At 49.0% G+C, this 12388-nt stretch overlaps 5 protein-coding genes across 5 annotated transcripts; 2 read left to right on the forward strand and 3 right to left on the reverse strand.

The window, feature by feature from the left end:
- Positions 1-1044: 1044 nt before the first annotated feature.
- Positions 1045-3344, reverse strand: C7974DRAFT_424829 (uncharacterized protein). The gene is made up of 2 exons (XM_046144449.1): positions 2275-3344; positions 1045-2221 (listed from the first exon to the last, which is right to left on the reverse strand). The coding sequence occupies exons 1-2, from the start codon at positions 2900-2902 to the stop codon at positions 1272-1274; spliced, it is 1578 nt and encodes a 525-aa protein (XP_045995885.1). The 5' UTR covers positions 2903-3344; the 3' UTR covers positions 1045-1271.
- A 773-nt stretch (positions 3345-4117) lies between these two features.
- C7974DRAFT_312694 (fungal-specific transcription factor domain-containing protein) lies at positions 4118-6606 on the reverse strand (the record flags this gene model as incomplete). Its single annotated transcript, XM_046138377.1, has 3 exons — positions 4118-5305; positions 5359-6376; positions 6485-6606. The coding sequence occupies 3 exons, from the start codon at positions 6604-6606 to the stop codon at positions 4118-4120; spliced, it is 2328 nt and encodes a 775-aa protein (XP_045995886.1).
- Positions 6607-7407: 801 nt separating this feature from the next.
- On the forward strand, positions 7408-8776 carry C7974DRAFT_359962 (oxidoreductase,short chain dehydrogenase-like protein). The gene is made up of 3 exons (XM_046139677.1): positions 7408-7929; positions 7985-8166; positions 8221-8776. The coding sequence occupies exons 1-3, from the start codon at positions 7643-7645 to the stop codon at positions 8598-8600; spliced, it is 849 nt and encodes a 282-aa protein (XP_045995887.1). The 5' UTR covers positions 7408-7642; the 3' UTR covers positions 8601-8776.
- A 919-nt stretch (positions 8777-9695) lies between these two features.
- Positions 9696-10604, reverse strand: C7974DRAFT_313272 (Alpha/Beta hydrolase protein; the record flags this gene model as incomplete). Its single annotated transcript, XM_046138400.1, has 1 exon — positions 9696-10604. The coding sequence occupies one exon, from the start codon at positions 10602-10604 to the stop codon at positions 9696-9698; it is 909 nt and encodes a 302-aa protein (XP_045995888.1).
- A 938-nt stretch (positions 10605-11542) lies between these two features.
- C7974DRAFT_413642 (uncharacterized protein) lies at positions 11543-12255 on the forward strand (the record flags this gene model as incomplete). The annotated part of the gene is made up of 4 exons (XM_046143746.1): positions 11543-11664; positions 11720-11882; positions 11932-12044; positions 12108-12255. The coding sequence occupies 4 exons, from the start codon at positions 11543-11545 to the stop codon at positions 12253-12255; spliced, it is 546 nt and encodes a 181-aa protein (XP_045995889.1).
- Positions 12256-12388: the final 133 nt, after the last annotated feature.

Below are 12388 nucleotides of genomic sequence, written 5' to 3' on the forward strand. Positions count from 1 at the left end.
ATGATAGCCACGAACAGCGCCAGGCCAATGCTGATCGGCGTTATGCACGTATCCTAGTACCTCACTCCTCTAGCGTCGAGAACGAGTACGACGAACACGAATTCGGTTGTCATGAAAGTCTTGAGAGAGACACTAGGTTAATGTTGGTAAGCGAGATGCCTCTAGGGAACATGGCTTATGCAAAACCGGCAGCGCACATGTCAGCGATGAGCTGGGCTGAAAACGGGACAAGTCTTCGTTTTGGAGCTTGCTTGGTGTTCCTTGATCAAACATGTTGCCGTACATTTCACGACCAAACCCATATTTCAAGTACATGTGAACCTTGATGAAAGACCTACGTTTCTGTTCTTCACCTACCTGTTGATCGCTCATTAGCTCTTTGTCAGCTCATAAATCCACAGTGGAAGGACAGTAATTTAACGCAGAATGTTCTGGTATTGATGTGATTCATTGTTGATTATGGGGAGATATCCAACAAAGCAGCATTAGACGTTGGACAGGATAAAGCTTCAGATAGTGATCTATGGTTCGAGTCCTTTTTTAATAGGTATTTGGGGTGCCTAGTAGTTGAAGCATAGAGCCTATAGACTCTACACCAGATCCCTTTAGGTAAGCGCCTTTGTAAAATACTGTCTATTATTTGAATAATAGTAATCTTTAACCATAATAGTATAGAATCAGTTAACGCGCTGTAGCTATACTGGCAATCTAGTAAAGCTAAGCATAAAGCAGTGTTAGAACCTATATGCTAGGGTGCTGGAGAAGGCTGAGCCCAGTAGCGGATTGCAACGTTAACTTCACTGTCTACAGTCTACAAAGTATTAAAGAAAACCGCACCCACCGTCGCGTTAGCCGCCAACTGGACGAGTTCAACAGGCCGCAAAGATATTGGACCTGTTACGGAGGCATGGTTGCACCATGATGTGGTAGTGTGCGTGGTAACCCTGTCGACAACTAGTCAAATCTGTGCGAACCAGCCTTCTTTCCAAGACGGCGAAGAGATTTATATCATCGCGAGCGCATATACATTCGCAGGTAATCATTATCAACAGGAGGCGGGACAAGGTGGAAGTCTCGCTATGGTCTCGCCTCACATGCAGCCTGGCAATGGTTTTGAAATTCGAGTACATGAGGTGCGGTGGCATGAATATTGATGCGAGGCATATGGCCAGTTTGACGCAGGGAGAGACGCGTCTAGAAACACCGTAGATCATCCAGAAGCCCGACGTCCTACCGCTAAGCCCTTCATCGCCGCCCGCTGCCCCCAGCTGTCAACAGTCCACCCAATCTGCATCCTCTGATCTTCTCCTCTTCCCCAACAACCTCTTCGTACCCCCTCTTATCATCTTCCCAACACCTCTATGCACACCCTTCTTCATCCTCTTTCTTCTTTCGTACCTCCGTACCTCGTGCGCGATCAACCTCTGCAACCCTACTGTGTTGAATTTAATACACGTCTCGGTACACGCGTCACACATCCGGTCTTCCATGTCATTAATCAAATCTTCGAAGTTTTCCAGTTTCTGCTTGAATAGAACATCAATCTCGTTCTCGAGATCTGTCATGACATCGGTTTTCAACAAAGCAAAATCAGCCTGCTGATCACCAATGTCCTCAAGAAGCTTCTCCCTCTCTTCCTCGCACGCTCCCTGCACATCGCTCTCCACTTCAGACATTCTCTTAGCAAGTGTTTTCTCAAAAGATTGCTCTCGACGGGCTAGGTCACGACGGAATTGCTCAGCGAGGTGGGTGCGGAGATGGGGGATCAAGATTTTGCCCACCTGTGTTAGAGGTGGGAGCTTTGGGTACCAGTTGCCAACAGAGTCGAAGGATCTGAAGGAGGTGACTGGTGAGCCCAGGAGAGGTTTCAATGGGCCAGCAATGATGCGTTCTAGACTTTGTGGAAGTATAGTTGGCAAGTTTTCCTCGAGGTATTTGCTGACCGCAGCGTTGATGACATCACTGAGTGGTTCCCTGTTCAAGGCTGCTTTGATAGTCTCGGCCTGGTGTTGGTCAAGATATGCTGAGATTTGCTGTCTGACTGCGGCGTTGATGGCTGCAGTCTGGAAGTCAAATGCTGGCGACACCTGTCCAAGTGCTCTCTCCAACGACTCCGCTGCGGCAGGACTGAAAGGTATAGTCTTTTCGGACGAGTGCGATCCCGTTGGCGATTGGAGCACGGCAGGTTCGAGCGGGGGCGATTTTGGGGGGCTGGGGGTAGCTGCGTGTGTCAGTCAGCTGTACACTGAACCTTGAAGGATGTCATCTACTCACTCAGTCTTTGCCGTTGACGGGAGCGATCGTAGGGAGGGGGCGCCCCAGTAGTAACAACAGGACTCAAGACTTCCAAGCTCGCCTTTCTCAATCCCTGATCAGTAAGCAATTCCTCACATGGGTAGCCGCGCAAACCCCTCGCCGCTTTGCTGAAGGCCCTGAACATGCCCTGGTGTTCTTTGCGCAAACGCTTGTAATCGAACACAACATTTATTGAGGTTGCTTTTGCAAGCTCGAAAATCGGATGGACGAGTTCAGGATTGGGCGCGGGGCCAAAAGCTCCAGCATCCGGACACCAGAGAGGACATTGTTGAACAAGGTCGAATGAAAGAGTCTTGATGTCGAGGTGTTTGTTGCTTCTGTCTCGCAGGAGATCGTGTGACTGAGGCTGCGGGAGGTTGTGACCACTGCTAAGTCTTGCAGTTCCACATTGCAGGTTGTTGGCGTCGTACTGCAGGGCGTACACCTGTGTGTCGCACCTTGTGGATATTCTAGCGACGAGCAAGACGGTTGCCTGCCTTGAGACCGCATCACACCTGAAGACAAGGGAGCACGAGCATGGTGACACGGGATCTGAGGAAGTTGATGCAGGATAGGCAAGCGCCTTGAAATCGAGATTTAAGTTCATATTGTTAGCGATACGCGCAACTTACCAAAACCCCCTTGGCGCAACTGCAGCGAACGCGATGCGCAAGGGAACCCACCCGCCCAGGCTTTGCAAGTAGAGCAGCCTTGACTCCGGCGCTCTCTGTTGGCCACTGCCACCGGGTACCCGACCCTAGTAAACGATCGAAAGCCTATCCCGCTGATGACAGCCGACAGACGCACAGTACCCTCGAGGGCAGAGTCGCCTACCTTTACCGCCAGCGGCCTTGTGAAAGTTCGCAAGGATGATAGGCCTAAGCCAAGTACTCGGTACGCGCAACCAGTGAAAGCGGGAACAGAGGCTCGTAAGGACGGAGGGGTATGCGAACAGATATGCGAAATCGGTTCGTGACAGATGATGGTTATAGACACGCGTTGGCGTGTTGAAGCGAGTGCGGTGCAGGAGCAAGAGGTGTCGATGTTAAAGGAGGGGGCTGGGAGCCGAGATGAGGGCAAGTTTCGTGTTTGTGGCCCGTGCTGAGTCACGAGGTCACGGGGTCACGCGCAACACGCATCGAGGTTGCCGTGCGCCGAAGTCGCGATTATCGCGCACGCACGCGTCTGCCTACTTCGATCGTGTGTTCAGGCACCCAGATTGGCGATCGAACCATCTTATTTTTCATATGTCACGACATAAGATTTGGAGTGAACTACAAAGGTACAAGGTGTTCTGCAGTGACAATTAGGTAGCACGAGCATCCGTCTGGTTGAATGAAGAGATTATCTGAAAACCAACCTTCACCGTCAGATATGCCATCACGCAGTCATTTGGAGGGACCATATGACAGGTGGTAGACCTTCGTTTCCATTGCCCTTACTCGGTCGTGCTCCGGGGAAGATAACCTCGATACCTCATAGGTCCGATCGAAAAGTTCGATCCTTACGTTGTCGGATATGTTGTCCATGCGCAAGTGATATCCTCACCCAGTCTCAACAAGTAGGCTTGTGCGGAGTTGCAGACTGGTGAGTTGAGATGGGACGAAAGGTGTTGATCGTTTTGAGAACAGTCCAACTCTTGATGTGTCAAGTCTCGCGATATTGGTAGAACTATATGAATGTGGCCAGTGGGCTTCCGGTTTAGCCCCAGGAAATTCCTTGGGGGCGACCAGGTGCTAAGAACAGAACATCCCTCACAGCGTGCCTAAAAGTTGCGGCTACTGTTCCAGCCTGGAGTCTGCATAAAGTTTTCGAAGGTGTTCTAGATCGCTTTTAGCAACACGTGCGTCAGATTTTTGTTCAAACTCACCCAATTCAGGTTTTCAAAAGACTCGTCGCCTAAGTCCCAGTCTGTGAGCATCGAGAATGCAGGTTCAGAGCCAATGTTTCCAATCTCGCTTATGTTGGTATTCGGCATCATACTCACATTGGACATGTTCTGGTGACCAAAGGTGTCCAAAGGCTCTGAAATCTCGTTCGCGGTGGCTGTATTGAATTCTGAGCCCTTGAATGGTCTGTTCGAGGTCCAAGCAGCTTCAAGATCTCCTCGGAGATTCGAATTTCTGTTGTGGTTGGCATTGGCATCTCCAATCGGCGCATGGCTTGGACTCTTGAGTTTGTTCAATATAATCTCAAGAACCTTGGACGCCTTAGAGGCTTCTGCAGATGCGAGCTCCTTCCATATGTCCTTGATGGTTTCCAATGTGTCTATCATCTCCACCTTTTGTTCTATCGTCCAGAAAGGCTGAGTCGTTGTAGCACCGACAGAGTTATCAGCTGCCTCCAATTGATCATGGTGGAGATCGAGCGCTATGATCATGGCGCAGAGAAGAAAGTCCTTGGGAGATATGGAATGTACGAACCGCGGATGAGATCCTAGGGCGCCACCAGGTTGGGATTCGCGGTGCAAAGATACCAAGTGCCGCAAAGTCTGGGACGCAGCTTCCACGGCTCTTCGGCGCGAGTGGGAATATTGAATATTGTGTTGTGCGTGTAGCATATATTTCTTGTGCAGCAAGCATACAATCTTCTGATACAACGAATTAATGTTGAATCTTGCGATAATTGTTGTAACTGATTCGAAGGGTCCTTGTACGACTGCTCCCTGTAAGTGAGGAGGAATAGCAGCATATAAGCGACAGATCTGTTCGTCCATGTCCAGGATATCGTTGTATGATACGTGACCTCCCACTCTATTTGTAGCTTGTATAATCTCACTCATCTTGACATAAAACCTAACCTTGGTGATCACATACGAAATAGGTGTAGGCTCATTTATCGGATGAGACGGAGGCAGAACATCAGATTTAGGTCCGAATTCCTCGTCGTAGATGTTACTCGGGAACTCTGTGTCGCACTCGTGGTCTTTGATGGTGTTGGGCAACGACACTAGATGAGAGAACATGATATCGGCTAGTCTAGTGAGGGCCCACGTTCGGCGTCTCATTTCCTAAAATATTTGATCAGCTGTGTGTCCGACGAGAGTATTTTTCACGCACGTACAGCTTGGAATGGCGTCAGTGATGAGAACCACTTCGCATCACGGTGATATCCCATTCGAAACGCAATCCTTGTCGCCATTGAAGCGACTAACCAAAGCCCCATATGAGTGTTCGGCCGGAAAAAAAATTCCCCAAAGCAGTACAGCAACATTGTCTCTAATGTATGCTCTACCGGATTCGTGTAGTCAGCCGTGATCAGACATTGAACAGTCCGTAGTCGGAACTCTCTCGCCATTATCATAGTCTGCCCTTTATACACAGGCGGCTCGTCTCCAACGTCGTGGTAATTCAACATCGCATTGCACAGGACCGAGTAGAGCAGTCCTAGCCACATGAGGGGGGTCTTGGAGGGTTCTCGGCGATGGGCTTGTAGCTGGAGGTAGAACGTTTGTGGGTGGATGATGTTGACACTGCCACCCACCCAGTCGAAGTATCTGGAGCACAGAGCGAGGACGACCGATTGAGCTGGCAGCCCGGACCTTAGCTCCGAGTCTGTTGCGGTTGTACACCCAAGTAGTAGGACTGGACCTTCTCTAGCATTTGATGGTTCTGAGCGCTCGACCCTCTCGTAACTCTTTTCCAAATCTTTCTTGTGGCTGGCAAAGAAAGCCTTAACCTCTTCAATATCCGACAAAATTATGTCCCAATGCTCTTGACCGACATACATGGACTTTCCTCCATCCGAATCGAGATTGAGAACACCAACTGAGCTGGCCAAATTACTATTCACATCGTCGTTGACCTCGACAGAGCCCGGAGCTATGCTATCGCCAGAATTTGGATCCGTGGATTGTGTCGGGCGATCTGTAGTCGTCGACATACCAACGTTTGCGCCTCCTTGGGCAAGACACAGGACGAGATTCTCTAGGCGGTCAATTTGAATCTGCATCTCAGCAACGGTTGTGCGATTTGCACTTTCATCGTCTGCTCTCCTACCAGAAGTTCCGTAGAAGCATGGATTGTCATCTGCACCCTCACGTCTGACACAATTGTCACATGGGCGCTTCCTGTCACATTTCCTATGGAGGGGTCAGAACGGAAATACATTACACCAGACATATTTCCTCACAATCTACAACAGGGCGTTAGCAATTATAGCAAGACAGACTCCATGCGAACAGACTGACTTGCGACTACGACATTGATAACAGTTTATGGGGACTCGATTTCGCTTTCTGACTATTCGGTATCCTTGATCGGAAAATTTGATGCCAGAGTGGGCGCCAGATGATGAGGGCTGCGGGATCATACTGACATTGATCACGTAGTGACGCGGTCTGGCAGATATATAGATAGATAGCGAGATCAGAGATACATAAAGAAACTTCCGTCGCGTGTCGTAACAAATGATCTGGGCGTTGCGAGGGTATTGAATGCGATGCAACATGTGTCTACCGACTAACACGGTTGACCGATTTGAACGTGCAGCTTACTCAGCAGAAACAAGGGCGGCAAGGCACGGGCAGTGCCGTTACCACACAGAGTGATTCATTGGCTACGTCATACCTCCCTGGCCGCTTCCAGGTTGGGCAAGGTGTTAGATCGCCAAGAAAAACCTACTTCATCCCTTCCGAAACACTACCGACGCAGCATTGACGCTACATGTGGGTCGCTTAACATGTCTTCCGAACTTCTAATGCTGTCTCAAAAAATCGACATGGAGCAGGAGTACACCTCATAAAAGTAAGAGTTGCTCAGGCTAATCGTTGGTTGATGCAGATCGATGACTATGTTAATTAGCATGGTGGCACCCGTTAACTCCCCTAAAGCCGGGTCTTTATGTAGATAGTCTTTGATCAACTAGCTGAGCAAATTTGGGGAAGTTAGAGCAGCATGTAGAACAAGCTTTGCCACTCCGCATACTGCTAAACTAGGTATTCCCGCATAAATCCGACCTGGGTAAATCGATTGGGGCACTCAGCAGCTGCGAGAATTCCTATTGCTGCAATACCTAAGCGAGGGTGCGCTTGTGGACTTAAGAGTCTTGTCACCGAACGCTTAACTGTAGCTCGGAATCGTCGGAGATAATCTGTTCGCGCCCTCCCCAAGTTGTGATCGAACATTTTAATCACTAGAACATTCACAGGGCTCTCTGTAAAAGGCTTAAAACCGAAGCATGTTCAATGAAGTCATATCTTTGATGCTGCTGGAATGAACAGAAAGCTTTCTGCAAGCAGCTATTCTGATAAGAAGATCCGGCAGACAGCTTTGTCATGACAAGATCTTGACTTCAATCTATCTCTTTCAATCCCCGAAGAACGTGCCTCAAGATCAATCCTCTCACGATGTCAACTTCACAGATTTGGCTCATCACAGGCACTTCCTCTGGATTTGGAGAGGCGTTCGTGAAGGATCTTCTCGCCCGTGGCGACAAAGTCATTGCTACAGCTCGCAATACATCTAGGATCGCGCATCTCAAGCAGTTAGGTGCAGCCACTATACAACTCGACGTAACCGCATCACAAAAAGAGCTTGAGAACACCGCCAAAGAAGCTATCAACATTTATGGCAAGATCGACGTCTTGGTGAACAACGCTGGTTACTCACACTTTGGGACGTTCGAAGACTCCAGGTAGGGCTTCTGTACGCTCAAGATCGGTCTATGCATTTTCTGACTCATCTTCCAGACCCGAAGACTGGCAGAAGCAGTTCGATACTAATGTTTTTGGTGCCATCAACACGACGCGCGCCTTCCTGCCCCACCTCCGCGGCAACAAGTCCGGAACCATAGTCTTCATCGGCTCCGCTGCAGCGTTGAGTGGAATGCCGCTTCTGAGCCTATACTGTGCTTCAAAGTTTGCTTTGACGGGTATGCAATTGAAATGTTGTGGATGCAAAGTAACTTTTGACTGATCATGAATAGGCGCTGCTGAATCACTGTCCCAAGAAGTTGCGCCTTTCGGTATCCGCACGTTGATCGTTCAGCCGGGCTTCTTCCGAACCGCGTTCCTGAGCGAAATGAACCCCGCCTATATAGACACAGATATCGATGACTACAAGGAGATCGTGAGCAACACATACGGGCAGTTTAAGTCAGCAGATGGCAAGCAGCCTGGCGACCCTGAAAAAGGAGCAAATCGTGTGATTGATGTCGTCAAAGGAGAAGGTCTTGCCAAGGGTAAGGGTTTCCCAGGCACCCTGATGTTGGGTGCAGACGTTTGGAGCGGAGCGAAGCAAAGGGTGAACTCTGATCTGAAGCTTCTTGAGGAGTGGGAGAAGGTGAGCGATGGTCTGGATCATTGATAGGCAAGACCAGGAGTATCAATACGGAAACAAATAGTACAAGACGGCTCCACTCGCCTGCGCTGCGAGCTTGTGCTGTTGTAGCTCTCGCTTTCTGGGTACGGCCCAGCATCAATCTGTATGAGAGTAAAAATTCCGAGACCTCGTTGGCGGGGCTGTTGATGACTCGAAAACGCAATCAACCTATTGATACTACTAGTGGATCTCAAAATACTTTTCTGCTTCGCCTACCGTACCACACAGCCAGTAGAACGTGTCAGACCTTGCTTGCCCAATCCTTCACAGCTCGCAAGCTGGAGCACCTGTACGTGATGGCAGCGATTGGCAAGAGGTTTGCTGAATACCGGACAGCCGCGACTGCAGAGGTCTCGTGCCACATACGCACCGACACAAGGATCTTAATACTAGTACGGATATCATAAAATGAGCAAAATTGGTAATCTAACTGCTTCACACTAAATCTGTTAGGCTGGAATTTGTAAAGAACGCTGTTCTGAGCTTCCTTTCCGTGAGCCTACGACAGGGTGTGATTTCGGGCGTCTTCCACATGTCCCGGCGGAGTTAGGACTTGCAAGGATTGTGGCTGAGCCACAGCGTGTCAACAAAGGCCCACGTTCCCGAAGCCGAACGCTCTGGTGTCTAATGTTATTTGGCTGTATTTGCGAACAAGTGACGGCGTTTACTTCCCGTGGTCCTCATAAACAGGATAAGAATCCGCGCTTTTGCGCATGCTATATACATCGGACTATTTCGAGTTTTTCTTGCAGGTCTAGGGTATACAGAGTAACATCAATGTTAGCAGTACTCTTATCCATCCCAAACACTACAATAGCGCCTCTCTCGAATCTTATTATAAGCTTCTGATTTCTAGAGTAAGAAATCTCCCTACACAAGACATAGAGATATTGCCAATAGGTCACAGTGTGTACGCTGGGATGAAGTTGTAGAACTCGGAAAACGAAAGTGCATAATACTGTCGGTAACATGTTGAATGAAATCTACCTAGTTGCCCGCTACTATTTAGGCTCTATCTCGCGTCTTTCGCTTTCCCCGCTCTTCTCTGCGCATCTCCCTCTCCGATTGATTTGTAAGATCTCATCCACTAAGATGAAGTTTCAAAAACGCCGTGATGTTGGATAAAGTAGGACCAACGTATTCCTCGCGATCGTAGAAATCCATGTGGCGACCGCCGGGCACAAGAAGGCGAGTAGCGTTAGAATTCGTATTCTGGATTCTTTCAAAGACTTTGTCAGTCTGCCATCTGCTGTCGGCGTCGGTTCCGGCAATTAGGAGTGTAGGCTGGTTGAGGTAACGATCAACCCACTGCCATGCATCGAAGCGCATGAGCAGGGGCGTTGACGAGCCATGCATAATGTTCTGAGAGGTGTTGTAGTAGCCTCGAGGAGTACGATAGTAGTCATATGCATCAACGAGGTCGCGCGGGGTATCCGGTGCAGGTGTTGGGATGTACGGGAGAAAGGTGTTGTTTCCGCTGACAGCCATGTCTTGAAGTCGTGCCTGGGCATCATCAAGGACAGCCAGAGCGTCAGAGTGGTTTAGGTTGTTCAGCCATCCTAGACGACTGGAATCACCAATGTTGACAAGACTGACCGCAGCCACCGCTTTGATGCGGTGGTCGACAGTGGCAGCAGCGATACTATAACCGCCGCCAGCACATATGCCTACGACGGCGATGGCATCAGGGTCCACGTTGTCCAGGCTCTGGAGATAGCTTACTACTGCAGAGACATCAGAAGTCCTGGAGTCGGGATCTTCAAGAAAACGAGGAAGTCCTTCTGAAGAACCCTGATAGAGTGCGTCGAATGCGACTGACACGAATCCCTCCTGGGAAATACGTTGGGCGTAGTGATTGGCGGCTTGCTCCTTAACGCCACCACCGGGATGAACAACGACGACGGCAGGAGATCTTCCAGTAGAAATTGGAGGGCTATGGAGAATGCCAGCAAGGTGGAGACTGCCTTTGAGGATACTGATGAGTGACATGATTGAAATGCGAGACCGATCTGGATGAGGAAAATAAGAGTTGGCTTAGTAGATGATTGAGCTGGACTCTGTTGAGATAAAGCAGTACAGACTATATAGCATGCTCAACAAACATGGCGTCTAAACAATCAGTCCACGGCGGAGATATGCTATCCCTAACTTTGCAGACGTGTAATGTAGCTCGAATAGCTTCTTGGCTTTCTTGGGCATTACGTCTCGGAAGATTGCTGAATCACACCACTCTGCGCATAGAAGCAGATTATCGGAATTTTAGTGAATTTCTCTGTTGCTAGGCAACACGGTGAACTGAAGCTATTGCATGCTTCACTAGCATATGTAGTCAGGGGTACATACACCTACTGCATGGGGTACCTGCTCGAGGATTCAGCAGATGTCACATTGAGGTCCTCCGAGTACCAAGCGTGAGATGTGAATGGCCACGATTAACCTAAAGACTTGTGTCAAGGTTCAGGACAGACAACCTATTCGTTCTTTTCCACGGCTACTAGAGAAAATCTCACTTTACTGTATCTCTAGAGTATGCATAGCATACCTGAATTTCGTCAAGTGTGATCTAACAACGTGTTTTCAGCCCATGGCGTGTTGTGGTCCATTAACGTTGTCCAATCACTTGTAGCAAGGTGATGACCTCATGCATGCCTACGGTTCTACGCAGGGGGGCCTACATCTGTGCTCGGCCTTTCTTAGATGTACAGTGTGCTAACAGATGCGTTTACGTGCACCAATAGCGTTGTCCCTCCGCATAACTCCGTATCGGTGTTAAGAGCCAGTCGAGCGCCCGTAGAAGTCCAACGTTTTGTGTAGATTATACAATTATTAGAACTAAGATTTCGTGATAATGTAGATTTGTATGTAAAGAAGTGTTCCCGTCCAGGAATCCACCTTTGCAGGACCGTTTTTTGCGTCTTCAAGCCAACATGCTCATTACTTTCCTCTCCGTTTCGCTCGTCGCTTTCCTTCAGGTTGCGCAAGCAATATCCATGATAGACTACTCTCCCAGCTGCGATGTCGAACCTGACTTTGTCCATTGGTACTCAGAGTTAGCAAATTGTCCAGCATGTTGAACGTCAAAGACTGACATGCACCGTGCATAGGTTGCTTAGGAACAACGAAACACCTAACATCACGACTGAGTACGCTCAATTTTTCGCTCCTAATGGCAGTCTCGTTGTCCTAGGAGCCGTTTCTATTGGCGCAGAAGCGATCCTGACCTCTCGTCGCGCCATGTTGCCTACCAACGGCTCTGTTATATGGAATGTACGCTTCTACCTAGCCATGCGAAGACACAAGGCTAAAACCACCCTAGCACTTTCCCAACACGACAACTGTCGCGAGCGAATCATCAACTGAGAAGGTTTACCAGGTATCTGGTGTTCTCGAGATCACTACCCCTGCCGGTGGGAACTGTACACAAACCTAGTACGTCTAATCGCTCCGTTCTCAATGCTACGGGCACGGAACATACAACTGACATACAAATAGTTTCCAGACTCTGTTTACCCTGGAGAAAAACGAAACGACCAAGGTCCCGAACTTGAGTCTGCAAAACAGCGGTCTCCTGATTTATAACGGCTTTTCTATCAACGGCTCAACAACACCATGCAGCAAAGGCGTCAGCTTAGCACTGTAGTGGAACGAAACGCGAATCTATGAGAATGAGAACGCCTGTAGCGTTTTTGTAACTTGAAGGGATAGGTGTTGTTTGGTTCATTCTTCATGTGTCCAAGCAACTTCCGAACAAATTTAGTCGCCACCTTAATCCA

The sequence above is a fragment of the Boeremia exigua genome (assembly GCF_020726555.1).
Source record: "Boeremia exigua strain MPI-SDFR-AT-0100 chromosome Unknown C7974scaffold_7, whole genome shotgun sequence".
Classification (NCBI taxonomy): domain Eukaryota; kingdom Fungi; phylum Ascomycota; class Dothideomycetes; order Pleosporales; family Didymellaceae; genus Boeremia; species Boeremia exigua.

Coding starts and splice junctions, on each gene's coding strand:
- C7974DRAFT_424829 (XM_046144449.1), bottom strand. CDS start 2,902: ATGAACTTAAATCTCGATTTCAAGGCGCTTGCCTATCCTGCATCAACT. Junction 2,222..2,274: donor CCGTCAACGGCAAAGACTGA/GTGAGTAGATGA, acceptor TGACACACGCAG/CTACCCCCAGCCCCCCAAAA.
- C7974DRAFT_359962 (XM_046139677.1), top strand. CDS start 7,643: ATGTCAACTTCACAGATTTGGCTCATCACAGGCACTTCCTCTGGATTT. Junction 7,930..7,984: donor GGGACGTTCGAAGACTCCAG/GTAGGGCTTCTG, acceptor CTCATCTTCCAG/ACCCGAAGACTGGCAGAAGC. Junction 8,167..8,220: donor TTCAAAGTTTGCTTTGACGG/GTATGCAATTGA, acceptor GATCATGAATAG/GCGCTGCTGAATCACTGTCC.